Genomic DNA, 24,918 nt, shown 5'->3' with positions numbered 1-24,918 from the left:
CCCACCTACCCCGACATCTGCTTACCCCAGTCTAGAATGCTCCCCAAGCGTCCTCTACTTTTGGACCCACAAAGTCCAAGACACGCGTACGCCAGCCAGCTCAGCAGTGCAGGGTCGCAAGGCGCTGGTTCACCTCAAAGATATCCCACTTCCACGGGTTCAGTCCCTCGCGGTCTCCGTTGCAGCAGTGGGTCGTGTACCACTCTCGCAGCTCTGCCGCTCGCGGCTCCGTACTGCCCGCAAAGGCCCGCTTCACCTGTTCCCATCCACTCGGGCCACCAGCGTCCTCCGCCCATGGATGACCCTGTCTGGTCAGCGTGCATCACTAGAAGGCCTTTTGCGATTCGTTTCAGAGATGTGAAGGTGGGGAGGAGCATATGATCCAAGCTTACCTCGCCAGCCACACACCATGTCAACTGACCCTCGACGGGCACGCCTTTGCCGATCTGCTTCCGCGCAAAGTCGCCTTCGGCCTTCCCGAGGAGAGTTATCTCGTGGTACCAGCCGTCGCCGAAGTCGTATTTGTACACCACTTCCGCCTTGCCATCGGCGAACCGCGGATCCGCAAACACGCTAGCGAGCGTGCGCTCGGAGGCCAATGCCTTTGGGATGGTGGGCGGCGGGGGACGACCGCTCAAGCGGGCCATGGCAGCCAGCATGGACCCTTCTTCGTCCCAGCCCTCGGTTGAGGAGTCGATGGTGAGGAAGTCATTGTCCAAGGACATCATGCGGGTGCGTTCCTAGAGGTGGGCAGGTAGGCTACCGCCCGAGGCCAGAAAACATGTCTGGGAACAGTCGAGATTACCTGGCCTGGAGGCAGTGGCTGGGAGACGGTGAAGTTGTACAGGTGCGTCTCGGCCCAGCCGAAAGCTGCTTGCAAGACGAGGTGAAAGAGGTCAAACTCGAGGTGGGCGGGGACGCAGAGGACGCGCGAGATGGTGGGGTTTTTGGTGTTGGAGAGTTGTACATGGAGGATGTACGTGTCTTCAAGGTCGCTGGGCGGCGGCATGGTTGCAATTTGCCCGTTGGGAGGCTCGCCAAAACGCTGAGATGGAGACTGAAAGGGGTGGAAGGGTGTTTGGGAGGAGTGCCAGTGCGGGAGCGTGATACTTTTGCAAAGGAAGGCGCAAAGGGTTGTTCCTTCCCGGGATGTTTATTGAGATGGCGGGGCCAGGTGACGCGCGTGGGGCCAAGACGCGTACCTACGTGTCGTGTTCGACTTAAAGTTTCAATTCAAACCTACTCCGTATTGATTGGGAGGTAACCGACTCACTGCGCACCGCGCAATCACGTGATGCGTACTCCGTCACCCCTCTCTTATCTCTCCAAGGTAAACCCTACGGTTCATCCTACCTGCTAAGCGACTCCAAAGCTTAGTAAAAGGAGCCCACCGCTACACGTCGTTTGAAGAATAAAATTAACCTTTCGCTCTAATATAAATCATTAGTTCGCCTTGACTTCTTAAAAAAGCCAAATTCTCTGATTTCTTGTGTTTGGAGCTTATGAAGAAATCGGGGGAAAGAGCTGGAGGATTTTGTTCTTTTCTGGAACCATCTGTCACGAAATCCCAAAAGTGTCGTCATCAATCCTGTATATACCACTCCCTATGGCAAAATTGGTGACTCGCTCCCCAACATGCGACCTCTGGAACCGAAGACCCCTACTTTACGACTCCCTCGGTTTGCATAAACAAACAAGCCGCACTAAACCCTACGTGAACAGCGACCCCCGGTACGACCTTCTATTTTCCAAGGAAGGCCGATGTGACGACCTGCTGGAGGGACGGAAAAATTCTCGAAGCAACACAAGTCCTTTTCCCTGGTTCATCCCCGCCAACGTCTGGTCGACCAAGGTACAAGCTACCATAGCCCATTGGGCCAGGTATAAAGGTCACATCCAAGCCAACTTTTTCCCGTTCCTCATCACCCCCATATCAAAATGAAGTTCTTCAACATCATCGCCGCGGCCGCCGTGGTCTCCTCCGCCGCCGCCTACTTCACCCCGCACAGCTTTCCCTGGTGCGCTGTAAGTCTACCACCCCCCTTCTTTGCCCGCCCACGGCACACCAGGCTGACTTTGTCTTTTTCTTTGCATTCTAGAGACCCTGCATTCTTCAATGCCAAAGAAAAATCCGGTGCGCCGTGAGCGCGGTAAGGTGCTATTGCCATAAGCATGAAATCATAAGAAGGCATTGCTACAAGTGCTTCCACGACAACTGCCTGCCCAGGGACCTCGAGAGTATGTTTACCGCTCCTCCTCCTCCTTCCAAAAAAAAAAAAAAAAAGGCCAAGCCTCTCTCGGAACGGGGGAGTCACGTTTAAGAAGAGGCATGACAACGTGCTGATGAGGTGACCAACAACAGAGACCATCTATCTCGCCCATTCGATCTGTAACCATGATTGGGAACAAGAAAAGTTGCTTCTAGACGCGGAGAAGGCCGAAGATGAAAGAGTGAAGGACACACTTCCCGATAATGTGTACATCAAAAAGACAGTCAAGCTCAGAGACCCAATATGGCCACCCTGGCGCCATACAAGCATAAACAGGGACTGGAAAAGACCCCCTAAATAAATCCCATGCAGGGACGATTGGACAACGAATCAGTCGACGAGCAAAACGAGGAAAGGAAGGCGGCAGAATGATTGTATGATGGTCTATAGCCTTGCAGTGTAAGCAGGGTGGGCATGCACGTTGTAGTCCATCGTTTACAAGTTTTACAAATTGCAACCACCTTCGTGCAGAAAGCAGAGCAACTCAGGTGCGAAGAAGAGCACTGTCAGGATTCTGCTACAACATCACACAAGCTCCATGGTATACTTCGGCGCATCAGAAGCCCACAGCATCCCTCACCATCCTCATCGTCCTCTCGGCGCTCTCCCTTGCCTTCCTTGCCCCCTCCTCTTTGACCTCGTCCAGCGCGGCATCATCCTGCATGAGCTCATGATACCTCTCACGGATGGGCGCCAACCGCGCATCAACCACGTCCGTCGCACATTCCTTCAGCGCCCTCATAGTCATGCCCTCACACTCCCTCGCCAACTCGTCACAGTCGGCCGGTGCGCCGTCCTCTCCCGCCCGGAGATGAAACATAGCCTCGACCAAGTTCGACACGCCCGGCCGGGCCTCAGGCTCGTACGACACGCCCTCTACACTGTCCGTCACGGCCGCCTTCAGCTTCTTCGCGATCGCTTCCCTATCGTCTGTAATCAGGATCCTGCTCTTCGGGTTGGCGTCGCTCTTGGACATCTTCTTGGTCGGTTGGGTCAAGCTCATGACGCGGCGCGCGGGCGAGAGGATGGTGTCGGGCGGGACGAGCACGGTGCGGCCGCCAGCGACGGCGTGGTTGAAGGAGCCGGCGCACTCGCGCGCGAACTCGAGGTGTTGGGCTTGGTCTTCGCCGACAGGGACGTGAGTGGCGCGGTGGACGAGGATGTCGGCGGCTTGGAGGACGGGGTAGGAGAAGAGGCCCAGCTTGGGTTCCTTTTCGCCGGTGGATTTGCTCTGGGGAGTATTAGGGGGTGGTGCTGGAAGTGCTAGAGGGGGACAGTAGTGGTACCTTCCACTGCGTCATGCGTGACAGGTAGCCCATCGAGGCCTGGCAGCTGAGAATCCACATCAACTCCGAATGGGCTGAGACCTACAGAGGTGTTGAATCAACGACCCAGTTCAGGTGCCAGCATGGTGACGCGCGCGTACAGCAGACTGGTTGAAGATGACGGAGCGCTTTGGGTCAAGGCCAACGGCCAACAGGCTCGCAAGCATTTCTTTGCGCCATTGTCGCAGTTGCCTCGGATCCTGGCGGAGAGTGATGGCATGCAGGTCGACGACGGAGAAAATCAAGGTGGTGCTTGGGGCGGCTTCATTCTGCAGCTTGACCCATTGCTGCAGCGCGCCCAAGTAGTTGCCTAGGTGCGGGATGCCGGTGGGCTGGATTCCCGAGAAGATGACGCCCGGCCGCGAGGGCGGGGCGTGAGACGACAGAGAACGGTGCAGCAGCGCCTTTGTCTGCGCCTTGCCGAGGCAGCGCAAGCGACGCGGCGCAAGGGGGCAGGACATGAGGCGGTGGTGTGGTGTGTTTGATGCAGCAGGCCTCGGGCGCGCGCCGGCGGAGCTTTGGAGGATCGGCGTGCAAGCGTCATGCCAAGACGGCCGCCGGCAGCCCAAGTTGCGCAGCACAAGCATGCTCGCTCCTCCCACTCAGCCACATCACCACCCAAGCCCACATCACGGTTGCGCGTCCTTCCGCCGCTTCGCCTCCCTCGCCCTCGCCGTCCCCGTATCCTCTACTACGACGCCCGTTCCGCTCCGCGCGCTTCCGAAACTTCCACTTAAGCGCCCACTTCAGCCCCTCAATCGCGAACCCGCCTCCGCCCAACACCACCCCCAAAGTCCCTCCAGGCCGCCAGCATGTCGTGGTCCGGTACGGGAGCATCGCCGAAAGACCGCCGCCCGGACATCGAGCTGACTCGCTTTCAGGCTTCAAAAAGGGCGTCAACCGGGCGACGACCCAGGTCATGATGAAGACTGGCCATGTCGAACGCACAAACGATCGCGACTTCGAAACCGAACTGCGCCGCTACCGCACCATGGAGTCCGCCGCGAACAAGCTGCAAAAAGAGGCGAAGGGCTATCTTGACTCTCTACGAGGTTGGTCGTCCGCCAGCCAACAGCTGCAACAGTCGAGCTGATGTGATGCAGCCATGACCGCCTCGCAAATGCGCATTGCCGAGACGATTGACGCCTTCTACGGCGACGCTGGCGCGAGAGACGGTGTGAGTAGAAGCTACAAGGATGCCGTCGCCGACCTCGACGCCGAGACCATCAAGGCGCTGGATGGGCCGTACCGGTGCGCATGCCCCGAGATTCGTGTCTGACCCCGGCCCCCGCTGACGCCGTCGCAGAACCACCGTCCTCGAGCCCATTTCGCGCTTCTGCGCCTACTTCCCCGAGATCAACGAATGTGCGTCAACCGAGCCCTCGGTCCATGCCCGGCGCAGCCCAAGCTAACACACAAACCACAGGTATCAAGAAGCGCGGCCACAAGCAGACCGACTACGACGCGATGCGCGCCAAAGTGCGCAAGCTGACAGACAAGCCCGACAAGGACCCCACGAAGCTGCCGCGCGCCGAGAAGGACGAGCAACTGGCCAAGGCCGCCTACGACCAGCTCAACGAGCAGCTGACCAACGAGATTCCCCAGCTCATCGACCTGCGCGTCCCCTACCTCGACCCCTCGTTCGAGGCCCTCGTCAAGATCCAGCTGCGCTTCTGCGCCGAGGCCTACTCGCGCATGGCCCAGGTGCAGCAGTATCTCGACGCCGACGTGCGCGACCAATACGCCAGCGGCCAGCTGGACGCCCGCGTCGAAGAGGTGCTGCAGGAGATTCGGGAGTTGAGCATTGCCGGAACGGTCTAATCTTGGTGGCATCTTGAAATCCAGCGTCCGGGCTGGAATAAAAAAGAACTGTGGTGTTTTGTTGGCTTGCTTTGTTTTCCCAGGCTGAAAGAAATGCCGTCACACGCATTTGGGGAGGTCTCGTTTCTTCCTTTTTCTTCTCCGCATTTATACCGATGCGAGAGGGTTCTTCCACGGTTTTCTGGCGTTGTATTTCTGTCACTGTTGAGCATAGGCTTAGAGCATCCTGTAAACCACCCCCCTGACAGGCTTCGGCCTGGATATGAATTGTTTCCCGCGTCATCATGACTTGTCAAAGTCGTGTTTGTTGTCTCATTATTTGAAGTCTGATGTGCCAAGATACCGTTGAAGAAGCCTGCCAGTCTTTGGAGAGTTTTGCCTGTGCCACCTGCTCACGGATTAACAGGAACCAGGTGAGTGTACGTTTGTAGGCTCTTCCAGACAATTTCGTAAAACCGCCGACTCCGAGAAGGGTGGCTTGAATTATATGGAGCATGAATGAAGCGATCGAGATGACATAGTTTCACCACTCGGGATCGGCGGAGTGAAAGTTGAACTATTGTAGTTCGCCAGAGGGGTTTTTTCCCTTTCGTTAATTTTTGTGGGGGAGCAATGATGGGTCGATTCCAATAAAACTGGTTCTAGATCGCGGCTTTCCGTGAGTGCCTTAAGGACTCCGAAGGAAAACTTGGTTGGTGAGGGTCTGGTCTTGCATCTCAGAACCGAGGTTGCGAATGATCGTGGTAGTGACCGCGCAATCTATTGTATCAGAGTGAGGGTTCTTTGGGAGGTACGTACCGTGGGTTTCTATATCTCAGTGAAAATTGTCGCATTTTCTCTGTAGGAAAGGTACCGGATCAGGCATAGTCAAAACAATATGATTTCATTCACGCATGGCTTTGGGGGAAAAAATAACACGAGATATCCGCAGCGATGTGAATGCTGCAACATGCAATGAATTCGTTGCTTCGCTGGCTATTAAGAGACTACTGCAGCCCCGACGTCTACTTTATTCCTGCATTCGTAGAATACGGTCACCGAAAGACAGGTTTGATGTCTGCCGGCTTTCCACAGTGGCACTCTTTTTTTTTCGGTTCTGCCCAACTTCGCACTGTCTCGACCGCTGTAAACCTTGCATATCTTTGCAACAGCTCTAAGACTAGGGAAGTGATGAGTTGAAACAGGTAACACCTTTACGTTCGAGGCTTACATTATGCAGTCCATCCCCGGCATCTTCAAGTACCGTAGAAGAAACCGGGAAGCCGGCATTCTCTCCATAGATAAAGGAGACTCTTTGGGCTTCTCGGTTTGAGCTTAGGTATATTGTATTTCCATCGTCTCCCCCGAGAAACCTTTGTCGTTGGTCTTCGCGGCCTCTGCCGGACCAAACTTCGATGGCATGCGGTTTGAAACTCACAAAAAAAAAAAAAAAAATCGCACAAAACAGCCGTTGGGGATGCTTTAGATATCCATCCGACTGCGGAAGATGACAGATTTCTGCTGGTCTCAGAATAAAATCGAGTCGCAATGAGGTACTAAGGTTCTCGATAAGTGTCGGGCAGCCTCGGCCCCACATCGCCCTACCAGTTAGTCGCAACGACAAGTTAAGGTTCACAACCCTGTCGGAGAGAGTTTTAGCCACTCTCACATATGTCTATTAGCCAAAAAAAATGTTGGCACATCATCTCCACCTATAATCTTTCACTGCAACCCTCACAAGCCCCTATCCGGGTCGGCCAGTTGGCAAAAGGTTGCTTGTTTGACCAAGGAATCCAAAGGCGTTGCGGCAGCATGGAAGGGCATGTGAAACGCAAAAAAGAATGTGTGAAGGGCCTCTGAGAGACCCAGACTAGACGTCTGGCGGTGCTGGGAATCGAACCCAGATTACATCGGCGTTGCGTTTCCACAACGAGGCGTGATACCATTACACCACACCACCGTGTTGAGGTTGTTGAGATGGGATTATTTTGGTTAAAATATATGGCAAATAAATTATTGAGGCCGTGGTGTAAAAGGTCGACAAGAACGTTATTTTCGATATTACCCTACCTTTTCCGAGATATCAAAGCCGCAGAATCGTTTTCAGCATCTTTAGAATAGGAGTAAGGCACTGGGAGAGCGATATGTGCTCGTTTTTGCGTATGGTGGTCGAAAATAGTTGGCCCCTGTGTCAGATTTCAACGCGGGATTGGCGGGTTGATTAGCCGTGCAAGCGGTCCAAACTTGATGCACACATTCTACGGAGTCTAGGACATATGATCTTTCACATGATTCTGCTTCCGCCGACTTTGATGTGGTGGATGGCGACGCTGAGCGGGGGTGATCCGGCCTGCAAACCCCAACACAACATTGCAGGGACCCAGCCATGGAATACGGTACTAGAGCACTCAAGACCACTTCCAACAACCGAGTAAACATATAGCTAAGTCCTGAACGTGCTAGGTACCTCTGCTGATACAGAGTACTATCCCTAGCCAATATGAACAGGCTCTTCCAATGTGCAGCAAAACTTCATCGGGGTAGGCACGCATATCTAGGGCGCCTGAGAGCAGGTTCAAATGGAGTCCTCGAACCATGCAAAGTGGTGCGTACGGGATGGGCGGAAAACCTGTGGCCAGCATCGGTTTTTCTTTGATTTTCTGACCAGTGTAGCATGGATACCGTGCGGAGTTGCTGGACATTGCGTTCTCTTTTCTGTTTTTGCCACCTACTCAATGCTGCTACATTAGTCGTGATATTCACTTTTCCTTTGGAGTAGGCGAACTGGTATCTTGAAACTTCCCCGCGCCTCCGCAACACTCTGTACTTCCACCCTGGGGGGCAGCGGGGGTTCACTAAGCAACCAAAGTCTGTGGAATTAAAAGGCGAGGTGTGAGGCACGTCGGCAGACAGGGAATCGAATGGCAGAAGGAAGTGTATTCGCAGCTAATTGACAGACGAATCTATAAGGAGAGGAAGCCTGCGGATCGCCTTCGTGTGAAGGGTTTTCTCCCCTTCGCGCCCGGGCCGCCTGCGGGCCTCTGGCTGGCTGCCTGAGGACCGTCGGTGGTCCGAATATTCCGGCCTCCGGCCTGGTCAACCACCTGCGGGTTGCCGGCGTATGACAAAAAGGAAGTAACTGCCTTCTTCGAGGGCTACACCAACCTAAGACGTCGTCGGATATCCTTGATTTTTCTGATAAACATTTTAGAGTATATAATACACAAAGTTCAAACCTCTTTTCATGAAGGTACTACATTACCTACGACGGCGTTGGTGGTTTAGTGGTAAAATTCATCGTTGCCACGTGGTTGGATACCATCTGAGCCTGCTCAGGTGCTCCGATCGTGTAATCTCGATGAGCCCCGGGTTCGATTCCCGGCCGACGCATTGTTTTGTCTTTTGGGCATCTGTTTTGCCATCTGGAATGGTTGGGATCGGCTTGCATGTCAACTGGAGTTGTTGGGGAAGTTGTGTGGAAGCAAACATCGGTGGTGGCCGTTGCCATGGGGACATTGATAATCCTTTTTGCTCACCAACAGTGCGAGATATGGTTGAGAGATTGCAAGGTAGACGGCAGATTGTAACCTGATATCCATTTGACATGGCTCCGTTTGTTTTGCTGATGCTTCAGAGACGTCGAAGCGGACGCGTAGCGCGCTTATCGTGATTTTCAAGCAAAATCCATCGTTGCAGGTGGCAGGTCCTAGCAGTCAGAACCAGGGTTCTCCTGCACAACGCCAGACCTGCTTCCCAGCCGCACGGCGGATTCTCATTGAAGTGACCATTAATGTACGCAATGGCTTCTGTCATGAAGAGCCTCTACACCATGCAATAAGCGAGGGGGCAAAAGAAAAAAAAAAAATCTGTTACCATGTGCCACGCTTGTCGGCCGGCCGTATTATTCGTAACCCGCACGACAACAAAAATCAGAGCCGACCGGTCAGTCGGGCCCTGGTTCGCCTCTGCTCCACCGGGGCGGCCGCGCCGGCGTGCGGAAATTAATGGGTCCCGTCAGCAAAGTGGAGTCTGGCGTGGAGAAGAAGCACATGGAACGCGTCTGGAACCGACTTTGTCATTCTTTCAAGTTTTTTTTCTTCACAATCTTCTCCGGAAAAGGGTTGGGGCCAGCGGTGGCCAAGGGACATAAGAGCTCGGGGAAGGTTACCCGAGTAGGGTCTGGGACGGCATGAGGCCGTTTCAGACTGCGGGAACGTCGGGCACATGCCGGACGCCTTGGCAATGTGTTGTCGTCATTCAAGCTTGCATTGCCGAAGCCCGGTTGGTGGAGGGAGCGAAAGAGGGCGACGCATATCGTTGAGAAAACAATGCTACTGATTGGACGAAACCAGTGACAATATGGTGTTGGCTTTTAGAGACAACTTCGTGGAGTGTAGCCTTGATATATGATGTCGGTTCGCACGATGAACTTGGGAGCTTTGTGGGCACCGAACGAGCAGTGAACTTGTTGATGGACATCAATCAAATGAATGTGTTGTAGAACCATGATCATATAATACTGATTAAAAAGCAAACACATTGCTACCGACTCCGCCAACTTGATCCTCTCTTTGAGCTCTTTGTGGTTCCAGCACGAACTGGTCATATACTTAAGAAGTCAGTCCATTGATTTTGCTACTGCCCAAGCGTCCTCTATCAAGATACACATGGTGTTGTAGACCGATGATTGGACGAAGTGCATGCCAGACTAGATATTGAGTCAGAGATGGGACTCAGCTCTTCGTTCAGATCAAGGCAGTATAAATGCCCCCGCTCGACGACCTAGACAGTGCCATGCCAGGGAGCACTTGTGCACGGCAATATCACTACGTGCTATGTCAGACCAGGGCCAACGTTGCACGGAACAGCATCACTGTCTCAACCAACAGACTTCGGGGAGGGTGCCGGAAGCGAAGCTACCAGAAGGAACAGGATCCAAGAAGGCAGACGAGCTTGGACCAATCCGAAAGCCGGAGCTTTGTCCACACGAACTCGGGACGACCGGGAATGCAGAGCTTAGGGTCGGGGTCTTTTGAACGATGCTCAGACTGAATCAGAGGCGTGCAGAGTAAGCGCAGTCGCGAAACGACAGGCTGCGTGAGACAGAGGGATTGAGTTCGGAAGCGGATGCAGCGCAAATCGGCGGAAGGGAGCGAGGCGATGAGCAGTGGAGCCGTCCTTCTCCATGCGGGGCGGCGGTCGAGGACCCTGGCAGCAGCCTAGCGCGGCCAAGCGACGGAGCAGTGCCACAGCAAACCAACTCCCAGCTCCGCGCCTGTTCCTGTCCGCGATGGACTTGGCATTTGTTACTGCTGCAGCGGAATGAGCTGAGACGGCGGATAAGGCGGGTCGCTGGCTGGCGGGAGGATACGACGGAGGCCCCGGACAGGCCGGACAGGCCAGACAAGCCCCTGGTCGCTCCGCTTACGACTTGACTGACGTTGGCCTCAGCCAAGCACTGCGCAACCTACTTCAAGCCAGATATACGCTGCGAACCACAGCCGCAATCAAATCTCGCAAAGTCCCTGGCCTCGCCCAGCTCGTGAACGTGAAGCTCCACGCCCAGCGCCGTTTCCGCCCGTTCTTTGAGAGCAATCCCCACGCGCCGGCCGCCCACACGCGACACCTTTGACTGCACATGCCCGTGCCTGCTCTCCAACCGTAGCCCCCCAAGCGCCCTCGCACCAATGCCTACAGGAGCAATCCCGCCTGCCGGCCCTCTGCCGCCCGCCGCGCCCACCAAGGCAGGCACGCCCGGCATCAAGGGCTCCTCCGAGTCCGCCCGCATGGCCTACCTCACAGCCTCGCTCATCGGCATCCAGTAAGCCCCGGCGCCCTGAATGAAGCCCGTCCAAGCACCAGCCTAACCGCCGCCCGTCGCAGGTTTACCTGGGGCATTGAGATGACCTACTGCACCCCCTACCTCCTCGCACTCGGCCTGGCCAAAAGCACCGTCTCGCTCGTGTGGATCGCCGGTCCCCTTTCCGGTCTCGTAATGCAGCCGATAGTCGGGATAATTGCGGACAGGAGCAGGTCAAGGTGGGGAAGGAGAAGACCCTTTATGGTGGGCGGTGCCATTGTCGTGTCCCTCGCGCTGCTGGCCATGGGCTGGGCCACCGAGATCGTCTCGCGCTTCGTTGCCGAGGGCGAGACGAGGAAGAGCGCGACGGTTGCGCTGGCCGTGGCGTGCATCTATGTCATCGACTTCGCCATCAATGCTGGTACGTCGTCTTGCCGTCTCCGGGCCGAGGCTGCTTCCCGTCGTGTTAACATGGTTGGCGTGTCGCAGTGCAAGCGTCGAGTAGGAGTCTGGTTGTAGACACGCTGCCTATCCCAAAGCAGCAGATCGGATCAGCCTGGGGTGAGTAATGTTGATTGGTGGCCGCGCAAGCGTGAGATCATGCGGGCTTATTTTTATCACCGCATCAGCTAGTCGTATGGTCGCCGTCGGCTCCCTGGTGGGCTACGCCGCTGGGGCCATTGACCTCGGAAGCATCTTCGGCACTCTGATTGGCGACACGCAGTTCAAACAGCTCACAGTAGTGGCTGCAGTAGTGCTGTGCTTGTGCGTCGGCATCACCTCGTGGGCTGTGCAAGAAAGGGTCCTCGCGGACGATGGGTAAGCCATGCCGCTATTATAGCTATGCGCACGTACACACTAACCGGGCCAATGTAAAACAGCAAGGAGCCCGACGGCATGGGCGCAATAGATATATTCACTCAGATACTGAAGACGGCTACCAATCTCCCACCCCGCATTGCAGCCATCTGCTGGGTCCAGTTCTGGGCGTGGATCGGTGCGTGGCAGCTCTCTGTTCCAAAGCCCAGCTAACAGTTGCAGGTTGGTTCCCCTTCCTTTTCTACAGCACCACCTGGGTCGGCGAGCTCTGGATTCGCTACGACGCGCCGGTGGACGCCCGCTCATCCGAGGACACACTTGGCCAGATCGGCCGGGTGGGGAGCCTGTCGTTGATCGTCTTCTCCATCATCACCTTTGTCGGCTCCATCGTATTGCCGTGGGTGGTAAAGAAGCCGGACGACGAGAAGCCAGACTTCACGCCGCGCCCTCCGGCCGGGTTGGCGTCGGTGGTGGAGAAGGTCGAGAAGAACAAACCATCGCTCCTGACGGCGTGGATGCTGTCCCACCTCGTGTTTACCTGTTCCATGCTGCTGGCGCCGTTCGCGGACTCTTTTCGCTATGCGACCACGATCGTCGCGATCTGCGGCGTTCCGTGGGCGATTACGTGCTGGGCTCCATTTACTTTCATGGGCGTTGGTGAGTGACTTGTGCACATGGAGATTTTCTGCGGGCGTCTGACAGCCGGAGCAGAGATCAACCGGCTAGGATCGTCCGCATCAGCCAACGGCCACGGGTACAGGCGCCTGTCGAACAGTGCCATCGAGATGGGGTCCACAGGGGCGCATGGAGAAGCGCGGAACGAGAGTGGCGAGTTATCCGGCGTCTATCTCGGCATCCTGAACCTCTACACCACGCTGCCGCAGTTCGTCGGCACCTTCATCAGGTAGGGGCGCCCAAGCGTTGCTGCGGGCGGTTATCGATAGCTGACAACGGAGGCTATAGCTGGGCCGTCTTTTCGCTGCTCGAGCCAGGCAAGAGTCCAGAATTGGCCAAGGAGGCCCATCCGGCCGAGACACATCCTACAGACGGACCGAATGCAATCGCCGTGTGTTTGTTTATCGGGGCTCTTTCTGCGGCAGGGGCCGCCTACGCGACCAGCAGGCTGAGATACATCGAGTAGCAGTGCGGGCGGGGACGAGCGCAGGAGCGACGGCTTTTGTTGCTTGCGCTGCGTTTTTGTTTTTTGTTTACCCGTCTCTGGCCGGAGGCATCGGCAACGGCAACGGCGTTATGTGCGCGGCTCTGGCGGACGGGCCGCGGGTGGGCGGCGTCTTTTTGTTTGGGAGCCGGGCGTCATCATTCTTGTTGAGCGTGCATGGAGCGATACCCGTAGACAGGTAGAATCGGTGAGGGCGGGCGTCCAATTGCGCGCGCGGTGATGTGTTTCATGCAGTGCCACGATAGACGCGGCGCGACGCTGGAAAGGCCGTTGGCCTGGCGCGCGCAGAAACCCACCCGGGCGGACTGTGAGTCAGCCGCGGAGGCGTAGGGATGCTCGCTCACTGACCCGGCCGGTCGACCCGGGGGCAGCGTGGCTTGGAGGCAGGTGAGTGCGCCGACGGACGCGCATTGTTCGCGGGCTCTCTTAGCTTAGCGGCGGCAAAAACTGCAGGCGTCTTGCCCCAAGTCCACAACGGAACACCCAACGTCCAACAAACTCTCAACCGCTCCCCTCCCTCCCTCCCACCCTCTTCCCGCGCTCAGCAAATTCCACACGCATAATGTCTGAGCCCATCCGCAATAAGCGCGCCGACCAGGCCATCGCGCCGTACGTCTCACTGCTCCTTTCAACACCTCAGCCATGGCGACTCTTGCCGCTAACTACGATCCGCTTCTCAGTACGCCGCAGAACACCCCGGCCAACGCCGCCCCCATCTCTTCGCGCGCCCAGCAGCCTGGCGTCGCGAGCATCAAGGAAGGTGAGCAAATCCCCACACGTCTCCGCTGCAAAAAACGCCGTCGCGGGCCTGCGCGGGCACGTCGAGCTGCCGCAACGCCGCCGTTTGCCGTTGCCGTTGCCTGGCGCCTATGCGACGAGCCCCGGAATGCCACTTGTCTCGACGCACGCATGGCCCGCCGACGACCTTGCAGCCGCCCGCAGCGTTGTCCAAAACACTGCCCGCGCCAGCCACCCGCAACATTTCCAGCGCCGAGGCTAATACCCCGCCAGAGGATTTCGACCGCGCCACGGCCGCGTCCATCTTCGCCCAGAACCCCCAGCTCGTGTCCATGATCCAGGGCAAGCTTGGCTCGCTTGTCGGCCGTTCGTCCGGCTACATTGAGTCCCTTCCCACCGATGTCCGCAAGCGTGTCGCCGGCCTGAAGGGCGTCCAGAAGGAGCACTCCAAGCTCGAGGCCGAGTTCCAAGAAGAAGTCCTGCAGCTGGAGAAGAAGTACTTCGCCAAGTTCACTCCGCTGTACCAGAAGCGTGCCAAGATCGTCAATGGCCAGGAGGAGCCCAGTGAAGAGGAGGTCCAGGCCGGCGAGATCCACGATGAGGAGGACGAGGAGGCTGAGAAGCCCGCCGAGGAGGAGAAGCCCGCCGAGCCCGCCGAGCCTGTCAAGGGTATCCCCGAGTTCTGGTTGTCCGCTATGAAGAACCAGGTCTCTCTCGCTGAGATGATCACCGACCGCGACGAGCCTGCTCTGAAGTCCCTGACCGATATCCGCATGGAGTACCTCGACAAGCCCGGTTTCCGCCTGATCTTTGAGTTCGCTGAGAACGAGTTCTTCAGCAACAAGACCATCACCAAGACCTACTACTACCAGGAAGAGAACGGCTACGAGGGTGACTTCATCTACGACCACGCCGAGGGTGACAAGATCGACTGGCTCCCCGGCAAGGACCTGACTGTCCGTGTTGAGAGCAAGAAGCAGAGGAACAAGAGTAAGGCGCACTGCTGCTGAGACCCTAGCTCGGCTAACACTTGACTAGACACCAAGCAGACCCGCGTGGTCAAGAAGACCGTCCCCACTGAGTCGTTCTTCAACTTCTTCTCCCCGCCCAAGGCCCCCAGCGACGAGGATGACGACATCTCCTCCGACATCGAGGAGCGCCTCGAGCTTGACTACCAGCTTGGCGAGGACATCAAGGAGAAGCTCATTCCCCGCGCCATCGACTGGTTTACCGGCGAGGCTCTCCAGTTCGAGCAGATCGACGACTACGACGAGGGCGAGTTCGAGGACGAGGACGACGAGGAGGAGGACGACCTCAGTGACGACAGGGACGAGGATGATGAGTCAGACGAGGAGGTACGTCATGCTTGCCCCGAAGCCAGTGCCAGCCAAGAACATTCTAACTTTCTTTGCAGGGTGATGGCTCGAAGCCGAAGCAGGAGGCGGCCGAGTGCAAGCAGAGCTAGAGGCTGGGCGCTCGCCGTAGCTCGACAGTAGCCTAGAACATCGCGCCGCCTAGGCCATCTTCTCTTGTCCCTCTATGGCTCCTTGCGAGCTGCATTAACGGCATCGGATGTAGACGGCATTTCCCCCCTCACGATCCTCCCACCCCATTTGGTTCATTCCCTGGCAACAGACATTTCATGCAGCACCACGATCATCCCCATACCTTCCTTGGTACAGCTCGGGGCATCATGGAGGCTTGTAGGCTATTCGGATTGCAGTTTTTCCCCTTCGTGCTTCGGCGATTCATTTTCGGCTAGATAGTAGGTCGAGATTGCTCTGCACAATTCAGGAGGACCGGGCGCTTTGCGGCAAGGGTGTCTTTTGTTGTAGTTTCCCTTATTCATGTTGATGCTTGCTTGCAGACGGCGGCAGCGGAGGCGGCAGGCAGGTTCATCTAATCTCTCGGGCGGAGCGTAGAGGTTTCTTCACAGCACAGAAAAAGTCGTCGTAGCTTGTTAGAGACAACGGAAAGTCGTCGTCCCTTCCTCACCAGATGCGGGCTTCCATTGGTCTACTGAATTTTAATGCATTATGCCCTCGCACTAGCAGACGATTGAAGAGAGCGACGAGCAGGGTTTCCCGGCGGCAATGGTGTCATCCGGCGGGACCAGTCGTGGGAGGGCCGGCTTCGGTCAGCAGCAGCGCACACCAACGTCTAGGCGCACGCCTGCTTGCTGCTAGCATGGAACAGCCCCAACCACCGGAGAAAATAACATGTCAGCGTCGGCGTGGCAGGAAGCGGCAGCGCAATGGCGCCGATTATGCCGAGTGGTCGGCGATGGGGCGCAGGCCGGACACCGGCGGCGGGCCACGCGAATCATGCAGCGAGGGGCACGGGAACGGGTGCGGACTCAGCGGAGAACTTTTTTGAGCGCCCGGAGTCGGATGACGCGCCCCGCGATTTGAGTCAACCGCCGCAGCAGTGCTCTTTCTTTAATTGTCTCTCTCCACCCGCACCTCTCTTTCACCACGCCCACGCCCACTGCCACCATGACGCCTGCTGTTGATATTGCCGGCCGCTCTCCCGCCCACGGCGACGCCCTCGCCAGCGCCGTCCACAACACCCTCAACCTCTCCACCAGCCCCTCTGCTGCCTTCCACTCCCCGCCGTCCAGCTACGGCGCCGAAGCGAGACATCAGGCCTCCGCCGCCCGCACGAAGCACCTCAAGCCCTTCGCCACCCAGGACATCAAGGTTCTCCTGCTCGAGAACGTCAACCAGACCGGACGGGACATCCTCCAGGGCCAGGGCTACCAGGTCGAGTTCGTCAAGAGCTCGCTGCCCGAGGATCAGCTCATTGAGAAGATCCGGTAAGCTGCACTCCTCTGCGCCGCCAGGTTCAAGCGCGCCCGCTGCAATGCATTGCGGTAGAAGAGCCTCGAGCCAGCAGCGCCGCTGCCCGGTCGTCTGACTGCCGGCATCGGACACAAGACATTTTTCGCGCAATGCTCGTGACGGGCCGCGACTGCGGAGAACTGTGGGAACATCAGGAGACTTGCAATGGGTCTGACACATCGCAGGGACGTGCACGTCATTGGCATTCGCTCCAAGACCAAGCTTAACGAGAGGGTGCTCAAGGAGGCCAAGAACCTCATTGTCATCGGCTGCTTCTGCATTGGCACCAACCAGGTCGACCTCGAGTACGCCGCCAACAATGGCATTGCCGTCTTCAACTCCCCCTTCTCCAACTCGCGCAGTGTCGCCGAGTTGATCATCTCCGAGATCATTGCCCTCGCCAGGCAGCTCGGCGACCGCTCCAATGAGCTCCACAACGGTGTCTGGAACAAGGTATCTGCGGGCTGCTGGGAGATCAGAGGAAAGACGCTTGGTATCATTGGTTACGGTCACATTGGTAGCCAGCTGTCGGTTATGGCTGAGGCCATGGGTATGACGGTCATCTACTACGATGTGATGAACCTGATGGTGAGTGACTCATCCGGGACCAAACGAACTCGGCCGAATAACCTTAATTATAGGCTATGAGCACTGCTCGCCAAATGAACAGCTTGGATGAGCTCCTTGCCGGCGCCGACTTCGTCACCCTCCACGTCCCCGAGTCTGCTGAGACCAAGAACATGATTGGTGCCGAGCAGCTTGCGAAGATGCGCAGCGGCAGCTACCTCCTCAACGCCAGCCGTGGCAGCGTTGTAGACATCCCCGCTCTGGTGGACGCCATGCGCAGCGGCCACATTGCCGGTGCGGCGCTCGATGTTTACCCCAACGAGCCTGCCGGAAACGGTCCCTACTTCAACGCTGACCTGAACCCCTGGGCGGAGGATCTTAGCAAGCTGAAGAACATCATCCTCACTCCCCACATTGGTGGCTCCACCGAGGAGGCTCAAAGCGCCATTGGTATCGAGGTTGCCAGCGCGTTGACCAAATACGTCAATGAGGGCAACACTCTCCAGTCGGTCAACATGCCCGAGCTTGCCCTGCGCTCGCTCACCACCGACGAGCCCAACCACGTTCGCGCCTGCTTCATCCACAAGAACATTCCCGGTGTGTTGCGTCGCGTGAACGATATCCTTGGTGACCACAACATCGACAAGCAGACTGTCGACGCCAAGGGCGAGGTAAGCGTCATTCGAGTTTTGCCATCAAGCCTTTGACTAACCTCGAAATCAGGTTGCCTACCTGCTTGCCGATATCTCTGATGTCAACGAAGCAGAGATCAAGGCTCTGTACCAGGAGCTCGAGGACCTGCAGTCCAACATCAGGACTCGTGTTCTCTATTAAATGTAAGTATTCTTCCTATGGCACCGTTCCTCTGGCAGCAGAGCGCAGTGCGTATTAGGGTCGAGCATTCAACATGGCGTTCTTCCGTTTGGGGTAGAACAAAAAAAACGGAATCATGTTTTTGCATGGGAGGCGTTCAACAAAGCAAAAAAAAAAAATTCGAATAAAGCCCGGGTAGGTAAAGAAAAAGACACCGATGTGAGGGGGAAGAATGAAAAAGGGTTGGATCGAGATCGGCCTAGGTTGGATTCTAGTAGGGGTCGTTCGTTTTGTTGATATCAACACCATTCACGCGCATAGTCTCAATGAAGTTAATGTTTCACAATCCGTATTGCTGTGACTGAAAGAATTCCTGAGGGGTATGGTTTGCTGAGGCGCTGAGGGTCACCACGGGCCAAGTTCGGCTAGAGCGCACGTGACTCGGAGCTTGGAGCGAGCGTGGAACCCACACCAGAAACACTTGGGGCGCCGAAACGCACACTCGCGATGTGACGAAGCGACGACGACGACGACAACCAAACCCCTCCGACAACGAACCCCATCGGCACCTTTCCAACCCGACAAAATGCCTTCCGAGTCCGGCAACCGCCGTATGTCTTTCCTTTCCGTTTTTCCCTTGCGCCATTTCGAGTTTCCTTCAGCACCGTCGCTGTCGCACGTCAAAAATTCGGGAGGCGACGCGAAAACGCCCTCGCCGACTTTCACCTTGCGGCAGCGTGCTCACGGATGCTGCAATGGCTCTCGAGAGATCGCATTGCCCTCCTTCGAACCTCCGAGCTGACTTTTGATTTTCTGTAGTCTACGTTAAGTAAGTGAGCCTCTTTCCGTTGTTTTCCCAACCGCACACAACGCCCGGCGAGCCCCGGAAGAGCCCATGACGACCAACCGATCGAGTTGAACGCACGAACATCGCACACTGGCCGATCGGCCGATCGACCGAACGCATCACGAAGGCCGATTCCACGACGGACAGGCATCTAAGGTGGCGGGAAAGAGTCCGGAGGCCTGACGCCTTGGGCTATGGCACACACCCACGCAATGGAGTGTGTCCTGAGCCTGCCCATTCTGGCAGGCCTCCGTACAAGCCCTGGATTTTGCCCCGGACTGGAGCTGACGGAGGGGCCCTGCTGGACGATTGGCGACGGCATGACGATGCGATGAGTGGATTCTACGTTTCTTTGGCGAGATCCCTACGCTACGTCTAGTGCTCTCCCCTCTTCCTCAACCCCGCGAGGCATCCTCTCGTCTTTCCCGCAAAGTGTGTTTCGTCCGTAGACGAGCGGCAGCGCGGAAATGGGAAGCTATTCTCATACGGCTGCCTCATTCGGATTCTCCACCGTCGACCGGACATGGCCACCACGCTCGCACCTACGCTCAAGACAACTACACCGATGACTACCTGCCTATCCTCGACTATTTTTACCGCTATTGTCTTCCCTCGTCCACGAAGACGCCGCTCTGGGCTCGCCTCACATTCCTTCTTTTTCCCATATCGTTTACATCACTGTTATACGCAAATAACGCATGAATGAACGACCATGCTGAGACAGTTTTTCTTGTAGGGGCCGCCACGTCAGCTACCAGCGTGGCAAGCACACCCTCAACCCCAACACCAGCCTGATCAGGATCGGTAAGAGGAACCCCCAATCAGATCCCCTCGAGAAAGCGTGAGCCGGGAAAGCCGGAGAAAAAAGGAGGGGATGAAGGGATAGAGCCGGATGAACTCGGAGGTTCCAGAAACAACAGCGCTGACTTGGAAATGCAGAGGGCGTCCAGGACTCCCAGGAGGCCGCTTTCTACAACGGCAAGCGCGTCGCCTTCGTCTACCGCACCAACAAGGAGGTCCGCGGCTCCAAGATCCGCGTCATCTGGGGCAAGGTCACCCGGTAAGTCGTCACGTTCCTTCAAGTTCATCCGGAAAATCGAAAAGGACTAACGTGTCATCAGTCCCCACGGCAACTCCGGCGTTGTCCGCGCCCAGTTCAGGAACAACCTCCCCCCCAAGTCCTTCGGCGCCTCCGTCCGCATCATGCTCTACCCCTCCTCGATATAGACATCGGGGGAGATGCCCTTTTTTCGTCCTGCGAAGTTTGCTCTTTGAGGGGATGAAGTGATGGAGATGGGTCTGGTTTCGTCACACAAAAAAAGAGAGAGGAAGGTGCTGCAATTCAAATTTTGGGGCACCAATTTTATAGAGCAAAAACAGTAGGGTTCAACTACTCACCACTCTCTTTCCATCAATTTCTCTCTCCTCCGAGGGACCGACGCCCTTCGGAGACGTGGAACATGAGAACAGTTGCAATTTCGAAAAATTGGAAAATCGGGATTTCTTTTCACACGGACGAAAGCACCACAACAACCCTTTTCTCACATGCGACGACCTTGCGTGATGATGAAGGAGAAAAAGTCATCAAAGTTTCATTGGAAAAAGCCTCCAGGGCCTCCTGCTGTTATTCGATTGACCCCCAAAGCTACCTAATGTGTCACCCATAGCCGGTGCTTCTTGCCAGTGCATGTTATCCCCAATAATCCTCTTTCCGACGGCCTCTACCTGTCCGATCAACGTTCCCATGTAGACAGAAATGCGGATGGTACGGTAAGAAGGCAAGCCACTCATCGGGCCCCAGAAAAAGGCAGTATCGCAATAAGAAGAAATAGGAGACCAAGCTCCATCTGCCCCATCTTCTTCTATCCTCCTCAAAGAGTACCAAAACCGCCTCCTCAAAACCACGCAAGATCATCATCATCCCTTCATACCAGTCATTTTCCCCCACTACTCGACGCTCACACTCAATCCAACCCCAAAACCCATTTCTCTTACCACTCCGCGCCCATCTTCGCCCTCCATCCCTTGGAAACATCGTTCCCACCGGTGCCGTAGAAAACAGGCGTGCTCACGCCCTCTGCCGAGCGCTCGAAGAAAAAGTCACGCAGCTCGTGGACGGGCGTCGGCGGTCTCTCCCTCCAGTTGTTATTGTTGTTGTTGTCATTGTCATCTGCGTTGCTTCTGCCGCCGATGAAAGGCAACGACGATGACGAAGGTGAGCGGGTTGAAGAAGCGCTGACTTGCGCGGTCGAAGGGCTGAAGGCTGGAAACGATACCAGGTCGATTGAACCGAGGTCGAGGACGCGAGGGGCGGTGGGGGATCGCGGAGGAGCGGTAGGGCATGGAGGAGGAACCTCGTTGGTGGACCATCGTTGGCGGAGGGGGTGGGCAACGGAGTAGGTGGGGGCGTTGAAGCGGCCTTTGGCGTAGCTGCCACTGTTATTGCTGTTTTCATTGCTATTGTTGCGGAGAGAGACGGGAGGGCAACGCAAAGGCTGGACGGGGACTTGAATCTCGTGTCCTGACGAAAAGGATGGCGTATTTTGACACGCGGATAGTGCTGAGAAAGGGCTTGTGAAGTTTTCGACGTGCTCGAGCATCTCAACACCTGAGTCGCGTCTTTGGTGATAGGAGTGGGGATAGTTGGCGCTGTAGGGATTGCTGAAGGCAAAAGCTTCTGGAAGCGAAGTCCGAGGTGAGATGTCGTCGACGGCTCTCTGTTTGAGATGATGAGGAAGTAGGTTCCCAGAAGCGCTGCTGCCCTGGTGGGAATTGTCCGATGAATAGAAAACAGAGGACCTAGTCCCTCGCTGTCGCCACGCCGTTTGGAGACCCTGTCGAGGCGGTTGTTGAAGTTCTGATGACATGGACGATGTTGGAGTAAATGCTGACTGGGGAGACGACGATCCCGAGAATGAATGAGACCATGAACGCCCGCAACGCTTGAAAGCGTAATGTTGGTATCCCGGTCGGAGAGGCGCACCACAGGGGTAATGGACTGCCACGGCTGGCTCAACCGATTTCTCGAAGTATACATCCTCAGAAAGCGATTGCTCGGAGAGCGAATCAATTTCGCTTTCAAGCTGGGAACCCCTCAGTGCTGCTGCCAGTCGGGCCCTTGCATCCTTGTTAAAACCACCTGCAGACTTCCTGATCGTATCAAAGAGGCTCATCCAGTTGAGGTAATCTCTGTCTTGGAGTGGAGGCATGCCACCCAACAAGCCGGTGTCGCTGTCATGGTCGACCCTTTTGACATCGAAACGATCAAGCTCGTAGTAGTTGGTAGTTGTAGAAGGCTTCTGAGCAAACCGTGCATCATCGACACAGAAAAGGCCGCCATAGTACCACCATGGAAACACGATAGGGAACTTATCCTCGGGAATGACGTCGTATTCGAGCGACTGGACGAGGAAAAAAGCATAAACGTATGGATGGTCATCGTATTGTTCGATCACCTATGATTTGAGCACAGATTTAGCTTGGAGATTTCCTCTTTGTGCTTCTCAGCCGATTTTTCCGAGGCGGAGCAGGGTATATATATTGAAGTGGTGGGGGCTGAGGTGAGGGCGAAGGAGTGAGACGGGCAGCTCATACATCCCACACCGGAAAGAGCGGCGGGTGTGCTTTAAGCGAGATCAACTCGTAGTCTCTGTGTCTCTTGAGCTGCCGGTCGCCCCTCCGATACGCCTGAAGCACCTCTGGCCGATGGGTCCTGATGTCGCGCCGCCCGAGGATCTTAAACATTCCCGGAGAAGTATGGAACATCGGATCGAACACCAACAGGGTGCGCTTGCCATCCTTGTGGCGCTCGTAGCCGACAATAGTGATGGAGTGACCAGGTTGCTGCAAGTAGATGGGCGGGAGGTGCGTCTTGACGACCTTGGGACGCTTCTCATGTTGCTCTCGCGTTGTACCTTCCAAGAAGTAGGACTCCACGTAGTCCAGAAGCTGCTCGTGAGCCTGACCAGCTTCAGGACGGTCGCTGAAGATCTGAAGACCATGGTCGATCCGCAGACTGCGGAGTAGTGCCTGAACCTGTCTAGCGTCAGCACATGGCTCTGAACGTGCCGCTTTACATACCTCTGGTGTGCCAATGTATTTCCTCGTGCCTTTGATGCCACCAGTCTGGACGCGGCTAATTTCATTGATGCCCATATCCCAGGCTTGCTCAATCAGATCCTGCAAGACGAGGATGCCTGGCGTCCCGGGAGGAAATTGAGAGTGGCCTTGAGCTCCGGCACCCTGGATGTAGGAGACCAGCATCTGAATGTTGCGGTAGCCGCAGAATCCGCCCTCCTTCGGTCTTTTGAAGATGTGGATGGCGCTGGGGTGGCAGATGTAAGCTTGATCAACGCTTCTGTCGATACCACACAGCTGCGCGAGGACCGGCAAGACACCGGGAGTCTCGTTGTCGACGACCTCGTGCTTGATCAGCCGACCATCACGTCCGATTCGATTCATGACTGAAACCCTGGGGCCGGCTTCAATCTGCTTGTAGAGCCATCGTGGCATCTGGTCCTCGTAGGCATACGGGCCCAGTTCAGATTTCTGCGGCCTGGAGTCAGCGCTGTACATCAACTGCAAAGCAGAACACGAGGACCGCTTACACCTAGACGGGCGCTGGGGGCACCAGACTCCTTGCTCTTGTGTAGCTTCTTTGAGCTGGAAGGACTCAGGACATCGATCATGCGGCGGGAGAGGGTGGTTTTTTCTGAATTCGAGCGGGGCCTGGTCTTGACGTCGCCGTCGTCATAGCCGCTCTGGCGGTGGTGGTGGTGATGACGATGATGCTTGCTGTTATGGTGAATGCTGTGCCAGCCCTCTCCGTCCGGTGCAAAGGCCGAAGAGTCGGAGCTGTCGTCAAGGGCGACGCTGAAGGAATGCTCCGAGGCACTGGAGAGGGGAGGGGTGCCGTGACGCATCTTGGAAAGCTTCTTGGGTGGCTTTTTGGACGACGATGAATGTGACGATGTTGTGCTATGGTCTGCTGACGCTGATGCTTCCTGTTGCGATTCGAATAGTCTCTCGGCGAAGTGCAGGTCAAGGTGCTCGCTGAGGTCCTCGATGGGAATCTGCTCGCCGCACTCCGGATTAGGACAGAGCAGCCACCTCTCGTCCTCGACGGCGGCATGTTCGGCAGGTGCTTCTCTCAGGCCGTTGGCGGAGGAGGAGCCATGGTGAGGGTGTTCGTCCGGACCTTCCCTGACCACAAACGGGGAGTCGTCTGTGTGGCGCTCCTCGACGTGCAGCATGAGCACGTACGAGTCCTGGTCTTTGTAGGCGCAGAACGGACACTCCAGGACCTCGGCGGAGCTGGCCATGTTTGCGCGGCAAGGTCGTGGCAGCTGGGCACAGACTGGGCAGATGACGTGGGGAGGTGCCGTGGAGATAGATGGCCGTCGCGGATAAGCTTAGTATGAGCAAACGCGTCTCCCTCTCATGACGAGCCAGGGTGCTTGGGACGGGCGACACGCAGCAGAGCAACCTGGAATGCGAGCAGGGGACGCACGGATTCGGCGGGCGGCCGTGGCGGTGTCGCGGCTCTACTGCGTAGCTCTTGCCTGGAGAGCGGGCTGCGGCTGCAGCTGCAGCTGCCCGCGCTGGCCGGGGTGCAACGAGCTAAGGCGGCGCCGCCGTTGGCCACTCGGCTGCCTCGGGCGGATTTGGAAGGTACACGGGCCAGTCAGAGGTGCTGCCAGTTCAATCCTGATAAAATGGAATCTACATCATTCGCTCTGGGCTCATGGACGCATGGCAGCCGTAACTCGACCTCCCCGTCATCGTAGCCAGCTCTCTACCAACAGTCCGTGTCGTCTCCTGGACATGCATGCTCAAGCGCGAGAGAGAATTGCCATCCTAAACGCCGCTCCCCACGCCAACGCCGACCGGCATCCTGCAGATACACAACAGCGCTCCCAG

At 56.5% G+C, this 24,918-nt stretch overlaps 8 protein-coding genes and 2 non-coding genes across 10 annotated transcripts; 6 read left to right on the top strand and 4 right to left on the bottom strand.

Annotated features, from left to right (window-relative positions):
* Positions 1 to 325: 325 nt before the first annotated feature.
* SLS55_003712 (uncharacterized protein) lies at positions 326 to 728 on the bottom strand (the record flags this gene model as incomplete). Its single annotated transcript, XM_066775181.1, has 2 exons — positions 326 to 334; positions 393 to 728. The coding sequence occupies 2 exons, from the start codon at positions 726 to 728 to the stop codon at positions 326 to 328; spliced, it is 345 nt and encodes a 114-aa protein (XP_066635300.1).
* A 2,098-nt stretch (positions 729 to 2,826) lies between these two features.
* MSW1 (Tryptophan--tRNA ligase, mitochondrial) lies at positions 2,827 to 3,589 on the bottom strand (the record flags this gene model as incomplete). The annotated part of the gene is made up of 2 exons (XM_066775180.1): positions 2,827 to 3,501; positions 3,557 to 3,589. 2 exons carry the CDS (start codon positions 3,587 to 3,589, stop codon positions 2,827 to 2,829), a joined length of 708 nt encoding a protein of 235 aa, XP_066635299.1.
* An 818-nt stretch (positions 3,590 to 4,407) lies between these two features.
* Positions 4,408 to 5,416, top strand: hob3 (BAR adaptor protein Hob3; the record flags this gene model as incomplete). The annotated part of the gene is made up of 5 exons (XM_066775179.1): positions 4,408 to 4,420; positions 4,477 to 4,647; positions 4,699 to 4,846; positions 4,902 to 4,960; positions 5,022 to 5,416. 5 exons carry the CDS (start codon positions 4,408 to 4,410, stop codon positions 5,414 to 5,416), a joined length of 786 nt encoding a protein of 261 aa, XP_066635298.1.
* Positions 5,417 to 7,274: 1,858 nt separating this feature from the next.
* On the bottom strand, positions 7,275 to 7,355 carry SLS55_003709. The gene has a single exon. It is a non-coding gene; the product is annotated as a tRNA-His (tRNA).
* A 1,310-nt stretch (positions 7,356 to 8,665) lies between these two features.
* On the top strand, positions 8,666 to 8,785 carry SLS55_003708. Its single transcript has one exon. It is a non-coding gene; the product is annotated as a tRNA-Gly (tRNA).
* A 2,297-nt stretch (positions 8,786 to 11,082) lies between these two features.
* On the top strand, positions 11,083 to 12,679 carry SLS55_003707 (uncharacterized protein; the record flags this gene model as incomplete). The annotated part of the gene is made up of 6 exons (XM_066775178.1): positions 11,083 to 11,216; positions 11,279 to 11,616; positions 11,685 to 11,756; positions 11,825 to 12,014; positions 12,077 to 12,192; positions 12,237 to 12,679. 6 exons carry the CDS (start codon positions 11,083 to 11,085, stop codon positions 12,677 to 12,679), a joined length of 1,293 nt encoding a protein of 430 aa, XP_066635297.1.
* A 1,157-nt stretch (positions 12,680 to 13,836) lies between these two features.
* Positions 13,837 to 15,397, top strand: NAP1 (histone chaperone; the record flags this gene model as incomplete). The annotated part of the gene is made up of 4 exons (XM_066775177.1): positions 13,837 to 13,954; positions 14,164 to 14,922; positions 14,971 to 15,287; positions 15,347 to 15,397. The coding sequence occupies 4 exons, from the start codon at positions 13,837 to 13,839 to the stop codon at positions 15,395 to 15,397; spliced, it is 1,245 nt and encodes a 414-aa protein (XP_066635296.1).
* A 1,030-nt stretch (positions 15,398 to 16,427) lies between these two features.
* On the top strand, positions 16,428 to 18,173 carry SER33 (D-3-phosphoglycerate dehydrogenase 2; the record flags this gene model as incomplete). Its single annotated transcript, XM_066775176.1, has 4 exons — positions 16,428 to 16,747; positions 16,958 to 17,360; positions 17,414 to 18,010; positions 18,063 to 18,173. The coding sequence occupies 4 exons, from the start codon at positions 16,428 to 16,430 to the stop codon at positions 18,171 to 18,173; spliced, it is 1,431 nt and encodes a 476-aa protein (XP_066635295.1).
* Positions 18,174 to 18,738: 565 nt separating this feature from the next.
* On the top strand, positions 18,739 to 20,226 carry RPL33B (60S ribosomal protein eL33; the record flags this gene model as incomplete). Its single annotated transcript, XM_066775175.1, has 5 exons — positions 18,739 to 18,763; positions 18,972 to 18,981; positions 19,736 to 19,803; positions 19,939 to 20,059; positions 20,121 to 20,226. 5 exons carry the CDS (start codon positions 18,739 to 18,741, stop codon positions 20,224 to 20,226), a joined length of 330 nt encoding a protein of 109 aa, XP_066635294.1.
* A 1,851-nt stretch (positions 20,227 to 22,077) lies between these two features.
* Positions 22,078 to 24,320, bottom strand: SLS55_003703 (uncharacterized protein; the record flags this gene model as incomplete). Its single annotated transcript, XM_066775174.1, has 5 exons — positions 22,078 to 22,082; positions 22,139 to 22,454; positions 22,594 to 23,034; positions 23,080 to 23,547; positions 23,607 to 24,320. 5 exons carry the CDS (start codon positions 24,318 to 24,320, stop codon positions 22,078 to 22,080), a joined length of 1,944 nt encoding a protein of 647 aa, XP_066635293.1.
* Positions 24,321 to 24,918: the final 598 nt, after the last annotated feature.

Source organism: Diplodia seriata (assembly GCF_021436955.1).
Source record: "Diplodia seriata strain FDS-637 chromosome Unknown scaffold_3, whole genome shotgun sequence".
Lineage (NCBI taxonomy): Eukaryota > Fungi > Ascomycota > Dothideomycetes > Botryosphaeriales > Botryosphaeriaceae > Diplodia > Diplodia seriata.
The sequence above is the reverse complement of the archived record's forward strand: the minus strand, read 5'-3'. Positions and strand labels throughout refer to the sequence as shown.